The 27,542-nt window shown below is 43.6% G+C and overlaps 1 protein-coding gene across 1 annotated transcript in view; it reads right to left on the bottom strand.

Moving 5' to 3' along the window:
• Window positions 1-5,498: 5,498 nt before the first annotated feature.
• Window positions 5,499-27,542, bottom strand: part of plpp4 (phospholipid phosphatase 4) — a 36,302-nt gene continuing 14,258 nt past the window's right edge. The window contains exons 2-7 of the mRNA XM_076077142.1: window positions 24,371-24,479; window positions 18,940-19,030; window positions 15,869-15,932; window positions 15,592-15,716; window positions 7,328-7,498; window positions 5,499-5,707 (exon numbers count right to left, since the gene is read on the bottom strand). Of these exons, the coding sequence (XP_075933257.1) occupies window positions 5,499-5,707; window positions 7,328-7,498; window positions 15,592-15,716; window positions 15,869-15,932; window positions 18,940-19,030; window positions 24,371-24,479 (769 nt within the window). The remainder of the gene's footprint in view (window positions 5,708-7,327; window positions 7,499-15,591; window positions 15,717-15,868; window positions 15,933-18,939; window positions 19,031-24,370; window positions 24,480-27,542) is intronic.

Genomic DNA, 27,542 nt, shown 5'->3' with positions numbered 1-27,542 from the left:
CTTCCGAATCCAGATCCATTCATTATTCAGACATGCAGCATATCGTCAACAAAGCAACACCAAATTATAGAGTAGGGAAGGAAAAAAAAGCATTCATTATTTAAAGCTTAAGTTGTAATGAAACACTTCCTTACAATGGGCATCACTTACTTCACAACCAAAAAAGAAAACTCTAACTCCAAATGAGTCCGAGGTTGATTGTTTCGAAAAAAGCTAAAAATGCATCTTTGTTTACACGGTTTAGCTGAAATAAAAACACGTAGCAGAAAAACTTCAAAACCCAAAGGTGCTCTCCTCTAATTTAACACATTAAGATCCGGCATGAGGAGCACAAACGCCCAATGACTACTTCCGACTATGGAAGTGCAAATTAATGTACACCAAGACCTTTACCAGCAAAACAGTTGTAAACACGGATTAACCATTGCAACAAAGCAGCAGCTTTGTTCACCTTAAAATGTACATATTTATTTATTTTAGTTATTTAAAAATGTACAATATCTAATTACCATGCTACCGACCCCTGTTTCTGAATGGTGTCAACGATGCAGGTCCATGAAATCTCTTTTTACATACCCCTTTGAGTGTGATGAAGTATGCAGCATTTTGAAGGGTACTGCAATGTTAAGTGGTATTAGGCTGTTGGTGCCTTAGATCCAGGTTGATTTGACTGCCACAATGGCGCTGCTCATCCAGAGGCGGGGAGCTGTCCTTGACAGGAAAACAATATGGATGTTTTGAGGGACGACACACTTGCCTTTCATTGAGCACTCTAATCATTATCATACTGAAAGACTACCATCTCTTCTACTGTTCAAAGGCAAGCAAATACTGCTATATCAAATATTAGTCTTCTGCAATGCTGAACTGTATTTTCTGCATTATATACCTCAATAGAGCACATGATCTCTAAACACGTGGGTTCTCGTAAGGTTTCACTGTGAGGGTTGCTCAGGAGATACAATGGCTGTCTGCGCAATTGCTGCTACGTGTGTGTTTTACTGTGCAACTATAATACCAAGCAGGAGCCCAGACTCTCAGGAAAATATTGTGCCATTTTAACAATTCACTGTCAACTCCTAATAAAGTAAAGTAACATTTGCCAGATGCAGAAAGACTTTGGGGCAATTATTTAGAAACGCGGTCCAAATTGCCGATTCGTTTGGAGTGTGAGGAGAAGCCAGGATATTTCAAGTTGTGCAAGGCTCTCCCCGCACTGCAACTTTCTCCACTTGTGACAGAAGTGGCTGCTGCTGCAGCACTCCTGGGTCTGATTGAATGGGTTGTTACCCAACATCACACAGATTTCTATCAACCGAAGAGGGCAAATGTCTGAGAGTAACAACGCTATTGATCTGTGGTGTCTTGCTGTTCAGCAGGAATCATTTGTATGAGTGACAAGGCCGCAAGGGTTAAAAGCCTGCACGAAAACTTTCGGGGATTCAATTTTCAGCTCCTTTACTTTAAATTACTGAATTTATTTCAAACTAAAGGCTATAACCTGCAGTTTTGAAAGTAATGCATTGGAAGGATGATCATTTTGGCGTACAATTACCAAAATCAAGTTCAAATCAAGTTCAAAAAGTTCTTAAAGTGCGGAAGGCCACTTGTTAACGTACAAGAGGTCTGATGCTGATTTTAGAGACAGACATGTCTTAAGCTGAGTGCTAACGTCAGCATGCTAACATAACGACAATGCCAACATACTGATGTTTAGCAGCTATACGGTAATGCTAACTATCATAGTTTTGCTTTAGCATGCTAATATCTTCTAAATAGCACCGAACACAAAGTACCACAGAGGCTGATAGTTATTGGAAACGTTTAAACTTTGACAACATGCTGCTGCTAACATGCTTTCAGTGGCAGCTAGTATTTACCAGCTTGACCAGCTTAATTCGTTTTCTTTTAATGTTTAATTGACACGAAAGAGGCTAGGGCTGTCCTCGACCAAATCAATTCTTAGTCGATTAACACTCACACGATTTTGCCAACTGATCAAGTAGTGGATTTAATCAAAAAAGCCCTAAAACTGAGGTTCTCCACAAAGAATAACACAACAGCAGCACTGGGAATCTTGTGTTTACCAGAGATGTGCTCATTAGTTTCTTGGAAATAAGTCATTTCAATTTATTCTAGGGACAGTGAGTCGGGACCAAAAGGATGGAGAGCGAGATACATTGCCGTTGGCTAAAAAAACCCTAAACTCAACAACAAAGTTATTGACAGCAGCCTGATTCCACAGCGATATGAAAGGCAACAGGCAGTCTTAAGCATAAACACGTTTATTGGAAACTCTCGAAACAAAGTGCAACACAACCGATTCAGTAAAGCACAACACACACTTAGCACAGAGTTACATTCATACACACACACACACACACACACACACACACTCTCGACTGCCTCAGTAGCACATCTGGCCGCAGGCCCGTTGAAGCATAAATCCATTGAACTGAACTTGGGATTTAGCTCATTCAAACATCTGTGGATGCATAATGTCACATTGTTCATTTGCATGTGATAAGAATAACATCGTGATACCTGTGTTTCTGATTACAGGGTGCACATTTTTCACATAAACGTCCTCAAACCTTGATTTGTTTCCCATTAGTGCGTTGAATCCCAGTGAAGAGGGAGGCTCAGAGTTCCCGTCACAGCAACGAACGTAGGCTCCCACGACCACACTTAGACAAGGTACATTAGGCTTCTTTGTTTTCTGCATGGACACATTTCCCACAGCTGTAGTCCTTTATTGTACATAAACTATATAAACAGCAAAACACAGCTCAAAGAGTTCTCAAGGCCAGACATGCTTATTCATAGAAAACACTCTTTTCTCACATATGGAACTGGCATGCCATGAACAAAGATTCTTCAGACATCTATTCATTATAATTTTAAAATCATTTCATTATTCTTATTTTTTTTGTGACTTTTATCCCTTGAGTCCTTGGGAAGGTGAAATGATTGAATATTCACAGAATTACACACACTGGTTGCCCTTGTGCATCTGATTTGAAAAAGAGAAAAAAGGAAACATGGACTGTATTATCATCTTTTTTTCGGTCTCCGTAGAAAAGTACTGAACTTTCATTTCAAAATGACACATTCACCATTTGAAAAGACTGACACCTACTGCTACAACAGTATCCATAGCACCAAATGATAACAAATCGTGGAATGATTTGAAGTGGGAAAGTGAAAATACTGTTACAGACATGACCTCTGAACAACATTGTTTTTTTTCTCCAATACACACTGCACCATCTAATAGAATAATACTAAAATGACAAAATACAAACGTCAGGCTGCCAAGTCAGGCGAATGCAGGTCTATGGAACATAACGAATCCGTGTCACGATCATTTCATCCCCAAATCTGCCTCAAGATGTCAAACTCTCGCAGTCACAGATCTTCAGGTGCGAGAACCAGCGAGGAGGGTACAAGTTTCTCTCCAGTCAACTCTCAGAGTCTCGTCAAGTCCCGTCACAGAGTCTGGTGTGCAGAGTCGAGCACCTTTTTCCTCTCTGGGGAGGAGTTCATTCTGTGGAAAGTTTTTATTTTGTATCGCATCCGTGCGGGATTGGCCTCGTCAAAAAGCCGCACGCACGCGCACGCACGCACACGCACACCCGCAGTTTGAAGAAGCTGCCGATGGGGTTGCTTTAGTGATGGAGGCTTGATTGTGGCTGATTTGAGTAAATAATGTTTAAAATAATATCAATCAGAGAAAAGCTCTCCTTGTCTCTTTTAAACAATTAAGCAGCTGTTTCAGCTGTTACTGTCTACATAAAAACGCACACGTCTTTCGATAGTGGACACAAACGTACAAACAGGCTCCACCAACATTCTGCAACATAATACATGCAAGATAATAAAATTACAAATCAACCTCCTACATTTGGCTTGCTGCTCGTTTCGTATCACTGGGCCATCTCCTGATGTTAACACTTCAGCTTTCAGTGCTATATAGAATCGTTGCCTTCCAACAGCATGAAGTCTGGTTGGGTTAGAGGTTGGGCTGAGATTGCACCTTCCCATTAATGTCACAGCAATGGGAAAAAATGACATAGTAACCAAGGCAACAAAATGACCCATCCTCCCTAACAAAACTTGTAAGAGGCTACTAATTGCTTCGTGCATGATAGGGAATGTGTAATCTCGTTTAATAACGCATTGCAGGGTGCATGCAACCCAAGCAGGAAATAAAGACGTTGGTGTTTGTTTGGACGTGCTGTACCTCAATTAAGGCTGGACATATTAATATGGATGTGGATGAATAATACATCCCAATCGCTGCCGCGGGTTCAGGCCTGTCGAGACCTGAATGCTAGATTGTCTATTTGTGGGGCCACAGTAGAGCTGAAAGTCAGTTGCAATGCCAGTGGGGCACCTCATATAGTCCTAATGTGCTCATGAGCTGCAGTGGCGGAGCGCCCTTAATGAGCATTAGTGCAGAATTACATAGGAGCTTGTGCCTGTCCCGACACACTTCCACCTGCTGGTTTCCGATTGGACTCATTGAGCTACAATTTGGGTTCATGTCCCCGTGAAACCTCTGAGGGAACACGCGTCAAATGCAGGGATTGTGAAAAATATAGTTGGATGGTGACAAGGAGGGGAAGAGAATTGAGAATGGGCCGATATGCAGGACTGCACTGGAAAACTATACAAACCCCGAGAGAACAGGGAGGAATGGAACGATAATAAATGGGTGAATGTAGAAGAGAAAAGTTTGGGAACATTGGATCCTCTCTTTTTCATAGAGCAGTGCTTTTCTCCAAGAGTTGTTTGTTCTATATATATTTATGTTGCAATGGCACAACCAAAAATAACTGTAAGCAGTGTCCCATGTCCTTGTGTTTTAAATGAACATGCATCTAAAAGTCTAACTGAAACGCACAGAATGTCAGTGGATTTCTGGCGCTACAGTTACTGACAAATATCCCATAATTTCGTTCTTAGTGTCACATATAACAAACAGTATTCTAATCGTTACACTGGTTTGATTTCACGGTTTGATTGCTGTGACATTTCATGGGGCTTGCGGTCCCCATTCTTTAACAGCCAAACATAGTTAAATGTATCCCAGCATGAAACAAGCTGACAACATTTCTCATTAATTAAGCAATAATCCAGCAAAAACCGGCGATATTTTCATCTTCCTTCCCAGCCATTAGCAAGACGTGTTTCCTCAGGTTTCCAACATGTTTTTCTCTCTTCCCTCTCTGCGGTGATGTCCCATATTCGTAGGTTCCTCTCACACATCACATCTAAATATAGACTTTCAAGGCTGCTGCGCGAGAGCCAGATATTTAAAAAAATAAATTAATGAATGCAGGTGTCACCGAGACGGGGTGCAACAGCATGGAGATGGGTGGGGTGTATTATTGTCCACTGGAATGTGTACGAAAGCCAGTCAATCACTGGGCACGAGGAGGTGGGCTCGCTGGCTTGGTGAGGGTGTTGGGGGGAGTCTCGGTGGCAGCCACTAGTCATACTGGCCCTTCAGTCAAGCCCTCCAGGGGAAGGGTGGTGGCATTGTCTGTGGGCTGCGGGTCGTCCTGGGGATGCGAGGGCGTGTGGGCGGCGGCAGCCAGACTGGCGTAAGGCAGGTGGCAGTCCATGTGCAGGAAGGGGGGGTAGTGCTGGCGATAGCAGAAGTACGCAAACAGCAACCCGATCACTCCTCCGACAAAGGCGTCTGCAAAGTCACAAAAACACATATATCTTAAGATACGCAGTCAGAGTTAAATAGGGCCCATGTGGAGGAAGAAAAAACAACAACACCTGCTCTTAGAAAGAGCACAATCGATTAGGCATTACTCTAGGCTGCTGTATGTGCAACAGTGTTCCAGTGAGCATTCATCACGCCTGACTAGTTTATAGAGCGTGATGAAAGTAAACTGAAAGGCAAAGCGATGGATCTGTTCTACTGAGGCTCAGCTGCCTCTGGACAGGCTGTCTCTGTCATTTTGTCATCTGCGCTGAGCACTTGCGTATTATACCTTCTCCCCTTTAAGCTACGATATGTCATGTATTATCACGCTGCCACGGTGGAAATTAAGCCTATATTGCTGGGTATAGATCAAAATGACTCGACCAGCTGGTGGCTGGAACAGCTGAAGTAGAGGATTCCATAATATCAAAACCATATTTCTCCACAGGGCGCAACATGCTCCCTTTATTTTCTCCTACTGTGTGAAAAGGAAATATAAAACGAAATCGATTTCCCCCGTTCATAAACTAAGCAATGCATGAGCTTGCTGTGAATGTCCCATCGACTCCCGTATGAATTTAACAGACTGTGACTTGATGCAATATATTAGTCTGGTGGCCTCATCGAGACAGCGATTGGAAGCAGAGCCCCCCCCCCCAGCCCCCCCACCTGCTGGAGGACAGTGCGCACCTCCAAGGTACAAAGGGATGGTGGGGATATTAGAATCCATGGCTCAGCAGCCAGGCTAATGGTGGCTCTCAGCTCGTGTTTGCACTGGGTGCAGACGGGGGCCCCTCCAGTTTAAGGGGCTGCACCATTGCTGCTTACTTACAGTCTGCCGGGGAGAGGGAGGAGAAACCGTTTTCATGAAATACTAAGAGGACTCAGAGAGTGGTCGGCTTGCCTGTAACTCCTGCATGTGTTGCATTTTTAATGTAAATAAATCCTGGCTGTTAAAAGAGTTGCCTGTTCTGTAGCTGCCCTGCTCCCCGGGAACATATGGCTCCCTAAAACTAATCAACACCATATGACAGAGCTGCCATCATATTACCACAAATTCTCTCCCACACCACACCCACGTAGGCATGCCCCCCCCCCCCCCCCCCCCCCCCCCCCCCCCTACTTCTTCCAGACCATATGCAAAACTAAGACTTGTAATTATAATTTTCCTCCCAGGCTGCTGAGTTAAATGCCACCTCGCTGTCATCTGAAGCATGTTTCAGTCATTATGCTGCAGCAAACAGAAAACAGCCTTATACGACAACATGTTCAGTGTGTTGGACAAATAAGCTTAAGCTGCCCAGTCGGATCTACTGTACAGTTTCTAGCCTTTCCTTGATTTTCCAGCCATGCTGATTAAGGTAAAAATGTGATTACAGCAGTACAGCTGTTTAAAATGGGCATCACCCCGGGTTTGCCTTCTAAATTATGTATATTATAATTATAAAAGCGCCTTGAGCCAGGCGGGATTGAAACAGACTTCTGCACAACAACCCTTTCTCAGGCTGACACAAGCAGATTTAACACTATGTTAGTGTAAAAGAAAGATAGTAAATCTGATTAACGCAGTGTCCCTGTGTCCCGTGTCTGAGCTGTTTTGCGGACCTTGCCAGTGGTGTTTGTAGTCGCAAGTCCGGGACAACGCGATCATCATGGCGCTGTAGAGGGGCAGCACCATGGCGCAGAGACGCCAGCTACGCCCTCGACCTTGATCCGTAAAACACTGCAGCTTCCCCGCCAGGTAGAAGGAGGTGAAGCCAAGGCCGGAAAATGCAACTATAGCAGGCAGAGAAGTGGGCAGACAAAGAGAAAGAGGAGGGGGGAGGGGGGGGTCAGGATTGAACATAAAATGCAGCGTCCAGATTATAAATAATATTGTGTATCAGCAAAAACATAAACCGTGACCATTTCTCAAGAGACTTTCTTGTAAAAGTCAATTACACTGCATGATGGAAAAGTGTGCAACAGTTAGAGTGCAAAATAAGAAATCAGAGATGAAACAAACAGCTATATTGTGATGACAAAGCGTTTTAGGCTGAACAAGGTAATGAAGAAGGCAGATGGGAGACTTGCAGTTTGTCCACTGCCACCCGCTGGCGGGTAAACTCACTGAGGGATGAAACTTCAGTCTGTTAGGAAAATTCCTCCAAACTAAATCCCTGTGTGCGACACGACATCCACATCTACACGGCCACACTCGTCACGACCCAAACGCTGATGGAGACTTTCTTAGCGCATGGAGTGTGTCTCTCAGTGTGCATCCCTGAGCCAATACAGAGAACAAAATGAGATTCATAATGACCCATTTCTATGCAAACACTGCCGTACTGAGATAAGACAGGAGGCCCTGCCAGTCCCAAATTACATCACATCAGATCAGTATGGGGCTGATGCATTAATACATAGCTGATGCAAAATGCTCATTTCGTCCAGCAGCTCCTTCGCACAGGCCCACCAACGGCCGGAGAGTCTGAGGTCACAGTGAAAGCTAAAGCTCTGTAGCAGAAACAAATGCGACTGAGCCGCTGGACCAAGCTGTGTGGAGTTGATGGTGGTTGGTGGAAGAAAAACAGCGGGGCTCTAATTATATGAATCATAAGCTGTGGGGAGCTTTAAAAAAAAAGGTGGTGCTGAGGCAGGGTCATTACTTTACTGCTGCAAACAGCACATGTGTCCCTCAACCCACAAACTGGTCAAGAATACTGGTCGTAATGCAGGACACATGTGTAGCCTGAGGAGAATGAACGAGGCAGAGGTCCAGCCGTCTCAGTGGCTGTCCTGCTGTCAGGGAGTAAGAGTTGGCTCCATTAAGAACTCAGCATTTGTCCATTAGGCAATTTAGCCCCATATATTGGATGGCTGGTACAGGCTGATAATGGGTTTTGAATAAAGAATGGTTATACAGTGTCACACACCTCGGAAATGATGGCTATAATGTTGTTCGCTTGATTGCATTTTTACTTTAAAGTTGACTCCTATATTGAACACTTAAACAGCAATGAATCTCATGTGGGTTGGATTCCACAAAGGTATGCATGGTGTCCTGAATGTGTTCCTGTCGCTGCTACTCAGCCAACATACAGTTTCCATGTAAGCTCTCAAGCTGGACACACTGTCCAAAAATATGGTCCACAATCCACAAAGAAAAACCACTAAAGTGCAAAGCACACACTGGACAAGTTAAGACAGATTTTAGCCCGGGATTGGTCGCCAATTGGTCCGTTTAAAACTTTACTGGACATGTCACTGGACAAAACCCATTATCAATAAGTACCAGCCATCTCTGAACGACACCCGTATTTTTAACATCTCCTGGAAGAGGCCCAACTGACGTGAATCAAATGGATCCTGTATTGCTGACTGTACGGGCCAGTTGGGTGGGCTATACAATCTCACTTACTGGTAGTGGTTTAAGTGGCAACATTACATTTGGCCAATTGGTCCCTTTTAATAGTTTAAGCTTTAAAGTGCACCAGTAGTTCAAAGCTTCATGGAGACATAATGCACCCTGGGCTAGATTAACCAAGTTAATACATTCTACCAGTTTAATCAATCTACATGGAGAGCAGGGACATTATAAAATATGCAAAAAACGAATTGACACACTGTAGTATACGGTATAACCCTATCCTGCACAGAGACGTCATTATCAACCCCCACAAAGTGTGCCACAGGGGTTTAACAGACAACAAAAAAGCACGTTACTTCCATGCTTGCTGGCTCAGTTCATCAGTCCAGTCCTTCTGTTCAGAGGTCGTGAACAAGCCATCTGAGGTCCTGAGCATCCCTCAGTGCCCATACATCTCGCGTCTGGGCAACCTCTCCACATTTCCAATCACACAGCAGCTCACACCATTCATTTTAATAGCTCTCGAACCATAGCTAAGAAGATTACAATGCTCATTTGGATAGACAGAGCAAAATTATCCGTGAACCAGTGACTCAGTGTGAAGAACACTTCAACTGTGGAAAACTCACAGCAGTTACACATGGGAAAATCCCACGTTTCCATACCACCCGGTCTCCCTTTCAGTTTCCCTACAGATCTAACTGCAATTTTATAATGCTGACAAACATGTATTTGTTTATCTTAAAGTGCAATGCCATCTGTATTATTTTAACATTAATACAGTGCTTATTGTTGTTTTCTTACTTTGTTTTTGGTTATTCATTGTTGGTTTCACGATCTAAAACATGCTCATGGGCCATTTAAACCTATGTGCTTCTGTTTTTTTTTTTCTTTGAGTGTGGGGCTTTTATATAAAGTGGTAAGCTGGCGACAACTTCCGGTTCTGACGAGTGAAGCCATTGCGGAAGTGTCTTAAAACTTGCATTCGCTCTACTAACCAGCAGTGGCAGTGGAAGTCTCTGAGAAAAATACCCTACCTCTCACTTGATTTATTACCTCAGTTAACATTATAAAGATACGTTTATGGTCACTAGATCGCTAGATTCAAGTCTTCTTCAATACAGCATGATGTTCATTTAGTAAATGATGGTCCCATTCAGAGTCAAACAGACCATAAAGCGGAGTATGCTTTAGGGCGGGCTTAAGTATGCTTTAGGGCGGGCTTACTGTGATTGACAGGTTGCTACCAGAGCCGTATACGGCATCTCTACGTCACTCCTCCGCATTCCAAAGATCGTAACTTCTGTTCATTGGTTGCAAAAAAACAACACGGCGACGGCCATATTCCAAGATGGCGAAGGCTTTATAACGGCAGTCCACTGACCAATGGATGACGTCCCGATGACTACGTCCACTTCTTATACACAGTCTATAGTGTTAATTGGTACGAGTACTAAATATTCTGTTGGCTTCTCTAATGGTCTGTTTACTAGTTTTAGAATTGAGCACAGATATGAAGATATTTAATTAAACTCAGCAAAATCGCATTGTATTTTTAAAGGTCTCATAGGGAGGAATTGTTTACTGTAGCAGCAAACGTGCATGCTTCATTTCCGCATTGCACACAAACAATATGTTTGCAGACGGTGAGTCAACATCTTGAGGATTATCCTAGAATTGCTTTGGGGATATGCATAAAACATGAGTGAGGACATTAAGTGTGTGTCCCTCACTCGCATCTAAAACACAATTCTATGAGTAAAATTAGCATAATTAACATTTGCTGCGGCAGGGTGCGCAGTGAGTACTAGGTGTGCCCAGTAGACTGCTGAAGGATGCTTCCCAAGAGGCAGCAGGACTCTCTGAAAGGCCAGAGGACAGAGAGGAGGCCAACAAAGGGGAAAAAACATCTCGGTAATGAATAAGCTTCGTGCGTTTAAAAAGCCTTGACGAGTAATTCCCCCGAGACAAAACAAAGATGCCTAATGAGAGTGATGAGTGCAGTGCGATTGCTTTTTTTCATCTTCAAACGAGCACAAGGTTTGTTCAGAAGATGCAAGTGAAGAAGTCTGAATGGGGGATTTCTGTAAACATGGTGGAATTGAGGCACATAAGTGTCTATATGAAGAATTTCCAATCAGTAATTCCATGTGTGTAGATATATTATGAAGGCATATAAAAACCAGTATGAAAAGAATAACAATCCTCCCTGTGACAGTGGAGGCATGTGTAGCATTGTGTATGAATCCTACTGAGCATCGTAATAGCTTTGAGGGAGCTACACTACTTCCCACAAATGATTGTTGGGAACATACCAAGCTTGCAGAGGTCCTATAAAACAGCCCGGTATTCCTTTCGGGAGATGCATGCGGCAGCTAACGGTGGTGGTAGAGCAGCACGATGAATTGAAATGGCAATAACTGAGTCGTCAGGAGTCTTACGCACATAACACGGCTTACATTTCCTGCGACAGTGAAATATTTCAACAGCTGGTGTTCCACTAATGATAAATTACAAACACTTTGGTGATCCTCTGAATATTCTTCCATCGCCATCATCAGGTCAAAATTTGAATTTGTCCAATAGGCTGCTTTGGTTTTTTGGCTTTTGTTTACTTGTTTTTTTGTGACTGGGGGGGGGGGGGGGACACGAGCTAAGTAGCCTACAGCCAAATGATGAATACGATATTTTTAAGAGACCAAAAATGTTGAAGTTAACTTTCATGAACTTGTAAGACGAAAACACGGAGACGAAAACACGGAGACGAAAACACGGAGACGAAAACACAGAGACTGTCACGAGGTAGCCACGCCCTAAAGCATACCCTGCTTTATAGTCCATTTTGCTCTAAACAGGACCATCATTTACTAAATGAACATCATGCTGTATTGAAGAAGACTTGAAACTACAGATTGAGACCATAAACTCATGTTTAAAATGTCTACTGATGTGATAAATCAAGTGAGGGTCATTTTCTCATAGATATACAAAGACTTATTTTTGCAACCAGGGGAGTCGCCCCCTGATGGCCGTTTAAAGTTTAAGACGCTTCCAAACTGGCTTCACTATTCAGAACTGGCGGTTGCTGCCTGCTGAAACAAATGACGTTCCCATCAGCCCCAGCTACTTTGTGCTTACTGTTATTAAGCAAATGTAAGCATGCTAAAAAACTGAACAAAGGGAGCGAGCATGGTAACCATTATACCAGCTAAACAGTTAGCATCGTCACCGAGAGCATGTACTGTTAGCATGCTGACTTTAGCATTTAGCTTAAAGTATCACTGCGCCTAAGTAAATCCTCGCAGGGATGCTAACATGGCTGAAGACTCTAAAAGCACACATTTTCACTATTTTCAAGTTGCTGTTAGCTTCATAATTATCATTATGTGGGACAATAGGCTCCATCAACACCACACCACATGAACATGCATATTCTAAGTAGACTTCATTTTGTATATTTCCCACTGTTAAAGTATACATCTGAGCAGAATATGATTTAATTTTGTGTGTGAGTACAACCGGGCAGACCTTATCGTAAAAAGTTCTAAATGAAATGAAGCATGAAAGAATGGCTGACAAGAGGACAAGTACCGCAGACTGTGTAGTGAAAAAAGAAGGTGATGTCTTGGACCTGTTAAGGTTTTTGTCAAGTGAACACAGAGGACACATTTTAAAGGTAAGTGCTCTTTAAAGTACAGGGTTTGGCCCTACTCAAAGAGTGGAGTCAAGCTCTGGTCAAAGCCTCTGCAAAGTCTAGTTATTGTGGTAATATCAGTCTCTTTACCTTTCCCCCCGGGCATTCTGTTGAAATGTCTGTCATTGACCACACACAGACACAAAGTGTCTCACCAACCTCTGGCAGGAGCGGTTCTGTTTTTTTTAATCTCCCTTCACTCTCATTTCTATTTTGACATTTGACCCCTGCAGGAACCCGTAGGGCACCCCTCTGTCTCCCGTCACAAGCCATGCATATTAACCAACCACTTGAGCTCTGAATTTGTCACAACCATTAACATGCAAAAGCCCAACAGGAACTCGTTATTAGCGCTGCATAATTGCTCCAACACGAGCTGTTCCTCAAACTCTTCGGACACTCAAGGCGGCCTGAAGTGTTCCTCAGCGGGTAACAGTAAATGTACGAGCGCACACTTTGCAGAAGTCTAACTCTCTTTAGCTGCTGAACTAATTGGATGGGACATCCCAAGCTGCGGTTCATTTAATGTAGATCGTTGTGTGCAAGTGAAAGAAGCAATGTGGAGATTCAGAGATGTGATTAGGTCCGTCTCGCGGGATGCATTATTTTTTAAAAGGGCATATTAATTGATCATATCTAATATAATTTATTTATGATAATATGCACAGTGGGGATGATGGAATGAATATGATTAAGAGGGAGATAACCTACAGCTAATGCTTTTGGGCCGGCTTGATTCACAGCCGTCTATAATGGTGCAGTGGGTTCAGGGGAGTTTGTTTTTCTCTTTCTGAGACCTGTCTCCTCCAATTTGGGTTACTCTGTTATTTTGCTATCAGGTGAAGAAAATAAATCAAATCACAGAGGACCTGAGTGGCTTTAAAAACTTTGAAATGCAATAATAGTTTTTGTGCTTTAGAACAAAGCTATCAAACACTGAAGCCTAAGTGCATATTTATATCTTTGTCCTGGCTGATTCTAAAGGATAATCCAGCATGGTTTTGAATTTATTTTACCGATAGTCCGCGTCTAGGGCTTCATACCGGTCACAAGAGGTGTTGCATTACGTCCAGATGCCACTTTGATTAAGGCTACATTCACTCTCGCTATCAGCCTGCCCCTATTCCCTGTCCGTTCACACATCCGTCTGGGCATAAAGCTCTGTAACGTCTGCGTGGTCCAACAACCGTGGTCCAGCTGAAAGGGGACACAGACAGGAAATTGGATTTCTTCTGCTCTCTAGACGTGCTGGCATGCGGGTGTCCTCGCTGTGTCCCCGTCGCACAATTCTCTCAATCACTTTCTCACTCTCAGCGCAACAACACAAGGCCATTAGAGCTGCCGCGAGGGATGGATGTAATCCATACACAGCGCTGCAGTGACGTACAGAGAATGGTCCCTCTCCGCTTTTAATGGGACACAGCCAGGACTTCAAAGCAGTTATATTTAAAGCAGGTGTCTGAGAAGCTGTAAGTGTGCAACTTTAACATTATGTCAAGGCATCGATTTGGAATCAGACTTGGACCATGAAATTACAACAGCGGTGAAGTCTCATTGTTGTAAAAACACAGAAAAGGCCGATTCATCCCGGGTTTTAATTTTTCCGTCCTGCTACGGGGTAGTTCAAGGCAGTCACACCCACAGCAGGATTTCAATTTAACACGTTCACAAACCATTTCACAAGTGTTTCTTGCACACACACATGCGCCCTCCACCTGCCGAGTGCACTTCTTCTTCCTGAACTTACATGAAACATTTTAAGTTTAATTGGAATATGAAATTCAAAAGTTCAAAATGTTCACGGTGCCAGGGATTTTCATATCTTTTTTAAATTGTGAGAATTAAAATGCTTCAGTTGGATGCAACCATTTCCATTTTAACACATATTGCTGCAATACTTGGGAATTCTACATAATGACCTGGTTAAATGTGAATGTGCATCCAGAGTGGAAATGCAATAAGGGTTTTGAACAAAAGTAAACAAGATAGATATAAAGGGTGCAACAGTCCGGGCACAGCTCGCTGGAGGATATGAAGATTTTCATTTCTTTTTCATGATGCATAATAGATAGCAGGAGGTTCGATGTAATTCCAGTGGAAGCATTTAACTCCTGGTTGACTTTTCTGAGTCGCAGGAGCACTTTGTTTTTATCAAAGACGTGTGTCTTCTTGAACGTCGTCTTTACATGCCCGGTGCGCCACACAGCGCTGAGCAAGCTATGCAACATCTGTGCGGCCGCCCACAGCAAACACTCCATGAACGCCACGTAACATTCATCTGCTGGACAACAGAACAACATGTGAATTATTTAACACGCTGCTGGAGTGAAAAACAGCTTGGAAAGCAATATGGTCGAAAAAATATGTCCAGCGTCCCGCATTGCTCTGCACAGCTGAACACAGCGGGGAGTCTCATGAAGCTGAAACGGTGGGTGTGCATTCAACTCTCATGCGATCACCAAATGAGCCGGATTGAATGCGCTTCACTCAATCAATCAACCCGAGAGCGTCTCGACAAGGCGCCTCGGGATGCGTAAATTGAATGATAACTCATTGCTTACATGTTGTAATTACCTTTGAAGAGAGGCAGCAGCGAGATCATCACTTGTGAAATGTGAGCTAAATGCCTCGTGAACAACCAGTCAGCACTCATAGACGTGATCTATACTTGGTGACATGTTGCTCAGAGCAATGAGATTTCAAACTGTGTGAATAGCCACAGTTGCATGCAGTTTTAATGAGCCAGCGTGTGATTTCGGATATTTTTTGGCACTGTGCGTTGCGAGCGCTGGCGGGCATCTGCCTTGACTGAAAGCTGGTACTCACAGGAGGAGTGGCTGCTGGGGAAGCTCTTGCGTCCCTCGGAGACTAGATCTGGCTCCCCGGTGCACAGCATCTTCGCATTTACTTGTCCGTCTGGGAAGCAACGTTGGAAATAGTCGGGCCTGGGTCTGAAAGTGGAAAAACAACCCCAAAAAGATGGTTGACAAACAATTTATTGTCTATCAATCTAGTGAGTCACAGCTGAAAAAAAAAGAAGTGATCTTCAGAGATGTAGCGTTACTAAAGGAGCCGGAGAAATGCGTCATGATGTTAAGCGTACCTGCCAACAATCAACTTGATGGTGTTTGTGAAGACTCCATTCAGGGCGAGGGCCAGGGACACAGCTGGAGGAGGAAGATTGACACACACACACACACACAGTCAAATCACCATCAAGGAGCATTCACAGAAACAGCGAGGCTGCAGTGATACAATTGATTTAACTGTCATGTTCTGGCAGGTTGCCCACTCTTCTGATGTAATGTACTAATAAAAGAGGCAATTAGGTTCACGGGAATTTCCCTTGCCGCTGGACAGATGGTTGTCAGGATTTATGCGTTCAGCCTTTCAGAATTTTTAAGCAGCAACCTTAGCGAGCAGATTCATAAACACACGCAGAGAAATAGACAAATATATAAATTCATGGTAAGTTTCATCTATAGCGGAATCACGTTCTTTGTGTAGCCAAATGAAATGAAGCCCGAGGCCACTAGGCCCCGTCGTAATAGTGTACCCTCGGGGCCCACTGTAACTACTGCTACAGAGAGCCAGATATTTAATTGGGAGAAAAAGTATCCCTGCAGTGGTGGTGGCAAAATGAATGCACCTACTTAGAGCCAATCTAACTGTAAAGCAATTAGTGCTTCAGTTCAACTTTGGTAATGGGAAACAGGAGGACTGCTGTTGGTCGACAGGTAGGCAATAGGCATTGCACTGTAACTGTACGCTCATTTAATTAGCTGTGAGGCAAACCGCTGGGGCTCATCATTAGTCAGAGTCGCTGCCCTCTCAGGTTAATCCCAGCAGTCTGCGGGGTCAATTGAATGCACCCCACGTCGCCGGAGCTCAAGCAGTATTATCTTCCTGAACTGCTGAGACGGGCGCAGTGTCAATGTTATATTTAACAGCTCGTTAATTTGGGCAAACTCTGTGCAGATCAGATGAAAGCCCAAAATGAAACATGTTCCGTTTGACAAGTTGAAAAATTGGGACATTAAATTGCAATGTGTTCCCCTCGTCGGATATCTCATGGGATGAGGCGGCGCTTATTGATTACATCTATTGCTCCCGCTCATATATAGCTTAGTCTGGGGAAGTACGCTGATTGTCGTTAAAGTATTCATTCTTTTTTTGTTTTTTTGCAGACCCAAAGCCAACAGTAGCTCTAACACAGTTTTGGCAGTCCATTTTTTTTCTTTTTGTATTGACGTCTATTTGTAAAACTCCGAGCTGAAGGAGACTGGATGCTGTAAACTGATGTGGTATAATGTGCTGTATATTCCTGCTTTGTGACTGCGTGCATCAAGTTCAGCCTGGCATCTGTTCTTTTTAAAGGGTATGAAAGGAACCGATGTGATCGGTCTTTCTTGAAGCTCGCAACAAGTGCACCTGCTGATATTGCATTCCTCCTCAAAATAATGAAGTCCCCCAGCTACAGCCTTTTGCCAAATTGGTCTGTGCAGGACTGAGTCACTTACCCCAGAGTTTGCTCTAGTGATTGCACTATACAGGAGGTAGAGGAAATTGAAGACCTATTCAGTAAAGACTTGCGCACCTGCCATCACTTTACAAAGGTCCCTCGCATTCAGCTCATATAGACGACCAATCTGATTTGCTGTTGAGGCTGATTGGAATAAAATCTGTCAGTCAAACAATATGACATCCTAAAGCAACAGCCACTGTCTAAATCTTCCAAATGTTCTTGATTATTGACATTCATCCCCAAAACTCCGGTTGAAGTTTAGACCCATACACATTAGACCAAATATGCAGACACCACACAAACTCCTGCTATTGGTGACGCCCTCATTGTCTCAGTAACTGGAAGATTAGTCCCTCTACACACGTCAAACAACAACACCTCTGCCTGCCATGAGATCTCACGTTCGGATGATGAACAACATCATTCATGCTTCGCAAACCAAAATTAAAAATAATCACTGCAGAATCATCCCCGTGCCGTTCTCAGAGTGTCGTCTTTTGGCAAATACGATCAAATTTCCAAAATGACTGCATTATATCTTGACTGAGGGATGATTACACAATTAAGCCGCAGGAGTTTGGGAATGACAAAGGGTTATTAGACGACTCTAACAAAGGGAACACTGTGTTCTGTTTACTCCAAAGAAAGATAAAGAGGAGCGGATGTGAGTGCACAGTTTAATAAATGCACAATATTAGAAAAGTCCCCTCGGTATTACAGGGGTGAGCATCTAACTCTTAAAACCCTGAAATTATGCCAGCACAAATAGGTCTGTTTGAAATTTTAATTTGTGAATTCAGAATTAGAGGACCCTCGGGGGCAACTTTGAACTCAATAACTTTGCAGAAATAAAGGGATAGCTACTTTTCTATGATTTAAACTTGCGATGGCAAAATGAGTGGGTCTGTATCGCTACTTCTTGACTGCACACCCAGCCCAAAAAACTGCTTCTGTGATCCGTCTTTCTTATTAGGTCTAGAGCTAGCCTTGATTCCAAGCCATGTTCAAAACTGTGACCATGTCAGAGTAATGGGCTCCCTTTTTATTCTTTGTTCTTCAGCGGGATGTTGATTTGTACGACTATAAAGCCGAGTAGAAGTGCTTCTCTGCAGGCGATAACGGGCCTGTTCAATTCTACAGAGGCCTGTAATCCCCGCACCGATGCACCGAGCCACCCGCTCGCCACCAGATCCATCTCTGTGTCTCTTTAATTCGATTTGCGTTAAACTTCCTTCATGCTCTCTGATGTCCTCTGCCGTCGCCTCGACCCAAAGGAGGGCAAATGGCAAACAGGGGGGCAGAAATCAGCGCGAGAGAAATGCCCAGATGCTGTGAGAAATAGCATGAAATCTAAAATGTGTGTAAATACTCGTGGCGTCTGTGATTAAGATGAACTCGTGTGGTGGCATATCGACTGTAACACTAGGTCACAGAATTGAAAGATCGGCCCCATTAAGCACAATGAAGTAGTTTGTGGTGACCATTTAGCCCATGCTTTCTGGCAGAACAGGGGAAAGAAGATCATTTGTATTAAAAGAAACTCCAACAATATGTGCGTCAACTGTAAATAGAGAAGCTTGATGACTTCTCTTATGATTGTGACTAACAACAACACATTTGTGACATTTGAAGTAATTGGCGTCACGTACCCAAACATGCCTCTTTGAGCTCCGTCTTGTCCGTCCGCTGAATTATCTTCACCACGAATATCACCGCCAGTGGGGTAAGGAATGAAATTGCCTGGGAGGACATAAGAGACGAGAAACGGACAGTTATTGTGACGTTAGAGATGCGCCGCAGCGTTCCACGGGATCTGATTTGCAGGTTAATCGTTAAATGACTTTTGCCTCGGGGAATGACAGAACCTATCCATTACTCAGAGTATATTTTAACAAGGCAAACCCGAGGGCCAAAAAGGCTTCTTTGTTGTTCAGTGGGGTCTCTTTTTGTCTGCACAGAGAAGAATGTTGTCCCTCACTTGATAAGAGATGTGGGCCTCCCCGGCACATCGGTAATTATTCATGCCTCACAAAGGATTCATTACGTTTCGGCCAAATTCAAGTATATTTTCTTTGCCTTAAGCAACAGAGATAGTAAAAACAAAGGCAGAGCTCCAGTTACATTATCATAACACACATACTGGATTTCCCTCGAGTGCTCGAGTTCATCAGTTCAGAGGAGTGTACATCAGTGTAGCTCTGCCAACTCATCTTGTTCCTCACTTTCCTCTTTGAAGGAGCTGGATTCAAATATGTAATCACATACAATATGATCAGAATTAGAAATTAAACCAGCTACAGTTTATTTATGTCGTCATGACATGGGCACAGAGGTGCGTCGCCGTTCAAAAGTTTGGAGTCAGCTGTTATATTATTGTTTCTCTTCTTTCCTTGAATGATGGCTATTTTAACAGAGATGAAAATACTACAGATCCGACACAAATAGTGTTTACATTTGAAATAGTTTCGGCCCCAAAAGAAGAAGAATTCAATGATTAAAATTTCCATTTGAATCGATGTCCCCATAGTGTCGCATGACAGGGGAGACTACAGTTGGAACTTCAATTTTGAATTTGTTTCCCGTTCCAGAAGAGCGCAGGCGACCCGAGATCATAATTGAACCACAACGCTGCAATTGCGCTCTTAATATTTTTGGAAGCTGCTTTTCTCCGGGCCCTCTGCGGTTTCTGCTGCGGTTAGATCGAATAGGTTTAAGCTGTGATCGGCAAGTGTTGTGGTGTTACCAGGCGCAGGATCACTGACACAGAGGTAGATGAAGTTTGAGGAGGTTCGCTGCCGGACAACAAGGGAAGGATGGTGGGTGAGTGGAGGGAAGAAGATGGCTGAGGGGCGATGGCGGATGGCAGACTAGGCTGGACGGGCAGGAAGGAGGGAAGATGACCGGCAGGTGTGATAAGGTTCTAGCAGAAGGTGTGCTGGTTGAATGGGGAGCCAGGAGCTAGGAGAGTGAGAGCCACACACACACACACAGACACAGACGCAGAGACAGATGTGAAGAGGACAGGAGACACAGGGGATGTGGGAAACATGAGGGAAAATACATACCATAGTATGTTCAGCTGGTATTCCCTGAACCAGTTCCAACACTAGACTAACCTTCTGTTTCTATTGTGACGTTTTAGGAATAGCTTTTGCCCCGGCCCGTATCTGTTAAGTCCTCTCAGTCACCTGACTGTCAACGTTTTTGAACGGCAGTGTGTAGGTAGAGTCAAAATGTCACTCATATTGTAGCAATGAACGACAAAGTGCTTAAGCTGAGCCTTATTCAGTACATGCAAGACATACTGTATCATGGACAATAGTCCATTGTATACAGTGTGATACAGTGGGGGTTGCACCTGCAGATGGAAACCCATTTAACAGTGTCCGATGAGGCGTTCACTGTTCGCCACATAGTGAGTAGAATGAGCAGCTATTATATGTCCAGGTGGCTAAACACACCTACACCCACCTACAAAGAGACAGACACAGATTCATATACCGTATGTACTTAAATGTTACCTGGCAAAACTGGACCACAGCAACGAAGCTGTGGCAACTCAGCAGTCAGTGACATCCGTCATGTTTGCCAACAAAATGCAGTGTCAGTGCCCTTTCAGTCACAGCAGCTCCCATCACTGTATCGCTGTGAGGGAATCCAGGGAAGGGGGGGGGCAGCTATTTTTAGACAGTATTTCAGTCCTGTCCTGCCAGTATTTTACTTTCAGATGCTCTCTTGATAACCTAAAATGATACATTGGCACTCCTGGGAGTATGTAGCAGTTAATCAAAGATATGAAGAGTCATATGTAGATAAGGAAAGCAGCAGTAGGCTTATGAGGGTTTGAGTTGCCAGACACATTAAAGCATCCATAAACATCATGTGGTCATTTAAAGACACTCATAAATACACATTCATGTCTTTTCATTGACAAAGAGATGCATTTTATAGCACATGGTCTTAAATAATGTTCATTGTCTTTTTCACATTTCTAGATGCTCTTGAAGGTGACATTAAAGGTTCACTTTATTCAGTGCATGTGCTCATACATTTAGGTATCTGGAGTCACTACCAGCCCACAAACTGTGAAAGAAGACGACCCAGTCAGTTTTTCGTGCGTTGCTCAGATCACAAAACATGTGATTCAAGCCAAACCATTCAGATTTGGCTCCCCTTCCTATGTCACTTGAAGGTTCTTTAGATTACACCGCCCCCCCCTTCTTTATTTTTTTACTTTCAAGCTTGTAAACATGTTCTAGTAGAAACCCGAATTACAAGTATGAACATGAAAATGAACAGGATATGTCCCCTTTAACACCCCTATATGCATCTGTTTAACCATGAAATCCTTGTTCAAAGTTATGTAAGTGTAACTGGAAACATTTGTTATAAAGGTCATACTTCCCTTGGTCTGTGAATAACTGTAGCCTAGTTAACTCCGCCTGAAGGGAAGACTCACATACAGTATGCAGCTCTCAGGGAGATCCCCAGTAAAAGAAAATCATTCTCAACCAATTTTCTGTTATTTTAACACTCTGAATATCTTTTCTGGAAATGGACATTGTTTGTTCTACCTGTGAATTACATGAACGTTTTCATAAAATGGAAACAAAGCAAAGATGAGATTTGCATTCTGGCACTGATTTGAGGTCTGTATGCTACAGTATTACCCATTTGCATAGACAACAGCCAGAAATACAACCTTTGGCTTCACTGATCAGAGGATATCTAAGATCATTGTGTCGAACAAATTACGAGCACTAGAGAATATTCCTGCCCCTTCCATAATGAGAGAGTGACTCTTAAGGCTGCGTGCACGCTAACGGCATATATCTAAATGAAGGTTGCAGTGAGTCACAGCGTAGCTTCATGTAAATCCCCTCCATGGGCTATTTTTAATGGCCAGATTCCCCACACCTTCAGGGCTACTGTCAGCACAATGACGTTGAAGAAGCCTGACAGTTGGGTCTCGGCACCGGGAGCATTTTACCCTATAAGAGGCACGTGGGCTGGGGTTTTGGTGGGGGAGATGGGGCCTTGTCTCCCATTCATTATTTAGGGGCCTGCCATTAGCAAAGATCTATGGACGTTGAAGCTAATATGAACTGTCAACATCTTTTAAAAAACATGTTGAAAAAGGAAACAAGAAATAATAGAGTTCAGATGAGCTGGAGATAAGCTCACGGGTTTGTCTGTTGCTGGACGCTCAGCACCACAGACGAGTGGCGGAGGAAGTATATAGGCGTTTTTTGTGTTTTCTGCTTGATTGGAGGAGGCTTTCTATAATAAATTCACTCAAGAGTTTGTTATAACAAATGATTTAATGATGAGCAATTTAAACTCAGTGTTTTATTTAAGTGCAAATCCACTTCTGTTGCTGTTTAAACTCCTTTATAATTGGTTAAATTGATCTGTCACCAAGGCCTCTTAACGCCATTAGAGCCTCAACGTACAGTACCTACTGTTGATACAGACAAAGTTCAGAGGGGCTGCCATCATGTGTAATGAATGACAGTTAGTGCTCACCGCCTCTGCAGCTGTTTCTGCACATAATGAGATGACTGACGTGTGTGGGGGGGGGGAACACAGGACGGAGCGGTGCGCCAGTCAAAGAAGCGCTGTCAGTTAGCAAAGAGGTGAGTTAAATAAGCAATCGGCAGAGACCACTTTCCCTGTTAAGTTGATTTAATTATTTAATTTAAGAGTGAGTGCCTACTACGAGTTCTTCTGACAAGACAGCATGCAGAAATAGACATCCAGCTGTACGGAATTAAACATGTCAGCCTGTCAGAGAAGTGATTAACTGTAACTGTGCACTATTCAGCTAAAAGTCACAACCCCATTTAAACAGGGCGGCAGCCATGAGAAGCCTGAAAAAAGAGTTTATCATATAAGAGAACAGGGTACATAATGCAATCATCATCGGGACTGAGCACCAATATGGAAAACACATTTAGAAGGTATTGATTCGAGCAAAAATGTAAAATTTCGCATTAAAACTATTCGTACCAGCAGCGATGCAAACTTGGGACAGTTGCAACCACTGTTTGAGGTAAATTGCATAGCCAGCTGTAAGCTTTTTTTATTGAGTGAATTTAAGTTATATGTCTAGGGCTTTTATTGTGAAAGGTAAGAACAGAAGGAGTGGATCTGGTCTGCACTGCCTTTGTCAAAGTTGAAAGGAGAAATCAAATTTGCTGTCTTGGTTCGGTCCACAGAGCTCTTGTGTTGTGCAATATAAGTCGAATATGTGCACGCTCTGCACAACGTGTTTCGTTCCTTTATTCAAGGTACAAACGCTCAGAAAAATTGTCCTTGCTCTGGATGCTCTTTATGCTAAGCTAATCGCCTCCTGGCTCTCTAGCTTCATACTTTCGTACAGACATGAGAGTGGTATAAATCCTTTCATCAATTTAATGGCAGGAGAGCAAATAAGCACATTTCGTCAATTGTTGATTTTCTTTTCCTTTTGAACTCAGAAATGATTTTATTAAAATTGCCTCCCAAACATGTCATGTCATTAGATCTGTCTACGTTGGAGGCAGATGGAAATAGTGCCGTATTATCAGGTCTATAACAACAGCTTGTTTGTTTTGGCATTGTGGGTGTTGTCATATTTCACCATAATCACACTTTGAAAATTGGACCATCTAGTGTCCGCCATCCGAGTCTGAAGACAATGTATGACTCACAACAGCATTGGAATGAGCTCTGTATTTCAAGTCTATTGAAGCCAAAAATGTGTTTTCCATGAGATTCTTTAGGTTATTTTGCTCAGCATTTACAGCGTGAGCCAGAGAAAGAAATCGTAACCTTTCACCGCCCACTTCTTGTCCGAGAGAAGATTATATTTACATTGGAAGCACTAATCACCGCAGTTTGCATAGAGCCCTTCTTGTATCTATCGACACGATTCAAGCCTCGACTCGAGAGAAGAGGCTTTGCAGTATTTCTGCACCACCACGATCACTAAGAATTAAGCAGAGGATGCACGTCATGTAGACCGCAACAATGACCACCTATTTAGTGGCAATCAAGTCTGTCAGAAGAGGAATGCATGAATAGAAAGCAGGTACTTACGAACATGACCCTCTTGGGAATGTGGTCTGACTCAACCAGAGGATTCTTGTAGAGCCAAAGCTCCTCTGGTTGAATCACTCTCTCAAAGGGCTCCAGAAACTCTGTAAATCTGCAGCAAGGAACAAATGAACACTGATCAGTTACTCATTTTTAGGCGTTTAAGTAGATGCTTTTTACACAGAGCAACATGCGTTGAAGATGCACAGCCCGATTAGGCTTAAATGTCTGCATTTTGCAGGGAACAAGAGAAGAGGAGGCCGGTTCTTTCACAAGGATTAACACATCTGAGGCCATGTAAGTTGGGCGACTTCATCCGAGATCACCGATACACTCGGCTGTACAAATCAGCACGCTCCTGCTGCCTCCAGCCCTCCGAGGCCTCTCGGTGATCCGTCAGAGACGACCTTGTTCTTGTTAGAGATTTTGGGAAAATTTGTAATTAAAATAGGGCAATGATGGAGGCACTGCTAGCGATACAGGCCAGTGTAAGTTTCAAAATGAAATAAATAAAAGTATAGCTGAAGTTTCCTAAAATTTCTTGGGTTTTGTTTGCTCCCCAGATGAGCTGCTTCACTGCAGGTGGAAATAGAGATTGAGTGATGCTCTCCCGAATAACTACATGCCCTTCAGCAAGGCATTCATCACGCGTCTGCTCCAGCAGAGCTGAGGAGCGTGGAGATCCTGGATCCTGTGCGTCTCCTCCTCAGTGTGAAACTGTGGCAGCGTGAAGCGCTACAAGGCTTTACACATGTTCTGCAAACCTCTTCTGGATTAAAATGGATTCACGTAGAAACAAAAATGTCTCTACGTGACCCTGACCCCCCCCCCCCCCCTCTCTCTTCAAGTACCAGGAAAACCAATTATCTGTTTTTAATCCCTCTGAAAGACGTGCGCCGTATTACACCCCGTGGAAAGTCAATTTGTTGGTCCGCATGATAACTGTGTCATGATAACTGAACATTACATTAACGGTATGCGCCTGCACAAAAAACCCTGACTGCGCTAATGACACACAATACACTCCACCAACTACTCCCAGCTCGTCCTCTTGCCCAGACACCAGTTACAAGGAATGTTATTGCAGTCCGCAGGGACAGAAACGCAGAGGGATAGGCACACACCTCCTCGCTTATGAGCGCACACACACACACACACACACACACACACACACACACACACACACACACACACACACACAGAGCTCTCAGGTCATTAAACAAAGCAGTGGTCTATCTGTCACTCTGCAAGGTTTATCGTAGGCTACTGCTTGTGGTGCATCCTACCCCTGACGTCTTAATGAGTTTAAGGCACACGCTCCCCCAGGGTAACTACCGAGATAAAAATTCATCTTCACAATATTTCCTTTCACATTAGAATGCACGTAGCACGCACAAAACTGCTGCAGAGGGAAACATTATTATTTAAAAGCCATGGGGCCGTTCGTGCATTGCTGAAGATTTCCATGAAATCAAACCCCATGTTTGCTTCAGGTGAGATATTTGATAAGAGGATGCAGCTACAGATGGCAAATGAACTCCTGAAGTTTCACTATTTTCAGATATTTTCACCATCTCCGTGTTCGCTGGGGATGATCCCTTTCATAAGGTCAAAATTAAAATGCCTGTTGGACATGTAATGATATTCCTCCTACTTTTGGAGAATTTGTATCCAATCTCCTGCAACAAATCAATACCGCCCTCAAAGGATTTGCCTTGGCTCGAGTTTCTTTTTGCCTCATCTCCTCTCTTCCGGGCGTGGACTTTATTAAAAGAAATACTCCAGTGGGGGGTTTCGGTGCACTTTGAGGGCTCCAGGCTCCGAACGTATAGTTGGAATTAATCAAGGCTTTCATCCGTGGATAGAAGGGCCTGGCCTTTGTGGAAACAAATTTTACTATCATTGTATTTTACAGGCTGAGATGAAAGCGGTGGGGGAGTGCAGCATTTACAGGCTGGTGACAGAGGATGCGTTGGACTGAGCGGGGAAGGAAGGACAATGTGGATTACAGTCACATTAGTGCAGCTAATGTCAGAGCTCGGAGAGGTAACGACATACACAGCGTGAACCCCAATTTATCCGGCTGGGATGTAATCACATTGATTCAAAGAGAGAGAGACGAGGAAATAAAGCATTCAACACCCACCATGTCTCTCCAAAATGCAGAGTAAGAAGTGTGTAAACAATTCTACAAAGGCAAACTCTAATCAGTACTCCAGTGAGACCTAAGGCCCTCTCACCTGCTCTCTGGCCAGAAGAGATGAGCGCTCTAAGTGCTCATAAAAACGGAGGCGCACAAAAAGCCCTGAACTCAGCACCGCCTGCTGGCTGTCTGGGGAGCACCTCATTCTGTTTTATCTGCTTCTGTTTGCTCTGTGTAGAGACATTATTGAGCGATGGTATAACGGCTTCTATAGGGGCCACAACTTTCTGGATTAACCAGCATCCTAGCGGCTCTGTGGGTGAGTATGTGAAGATGTTGAGATAGCCGCTGATAGCGCACAGTACATTCACATCCATCCCCATGACTGTGCTTTAGTCTAGGCTTTAAATCTTTACATCTGACCCCTTTTCTAACTCAGGAAGGTTTGAGATTTTTGCCTCTTCCCTCGTTCCTTTTCATCAAAAAGCTCTGCAATTGGGCCAATTCATCATCACCAATTCCAATCCATCTCTGCAAGATGCACGTTCTAAATCTGTTGAGCGCAGCCACGGCCAAGGAAATAAAACTGAATCGCTGAAACACTTTGGAGATTCAGCACACAACAGCGTGGAGACCAGTGCGAGCATCTGATTGGAGAGCTCTTGATATGCAATGCACTGTGGGCAGAATCTGTGGCTCTGTCCTTGGGAATACATTTCCTCTGCTGTGCCAGCGTGACAAGAGAAGGAAAAAAAACAAAAGTCAAGAAATTCCTCCTTAATTAGTTGGATATGCTGTGGAGCAATGATGCACACAGAAGAGTGGAATAGCTTAGCTGGATTAACTTCAGGCAAGCTCCCGTTTTCACAAATCTAAGTTTGGAAGTAATCTTTTGGCTCACTGGCTGTGTGTGTGTGTGTGTGTGTGTGTGTGTGTGTGTGTGTGTGTGTGTGTGTGCGTGTGTGTGTGTGTGTGTGTGTGTGTGCGTGTGTGCGTGTGTTTGTTTTCAGCCTATCACAGAGATATCCAAAC

The sequence above is a fragment of the Anarhichas minor genome, unplaced genomic scaffold (assembly GCF_050575085.1).
Source record: "Anarhichas minor isolate MPS153535 unplaced genomic scaffold, ASM5057508v1 ptg000058l, whole genome shotgun sequence".
Classification (NCBI taxonomy): Eukaryota; Metazoa; Chordata; class Actinopteri; order Perciformes; family Anarhichadidae; genus Anarhichas; species Anarhichas minor.
This window is presented reverse-complemented; position numbering and strand designations above follow the sequence as displayed.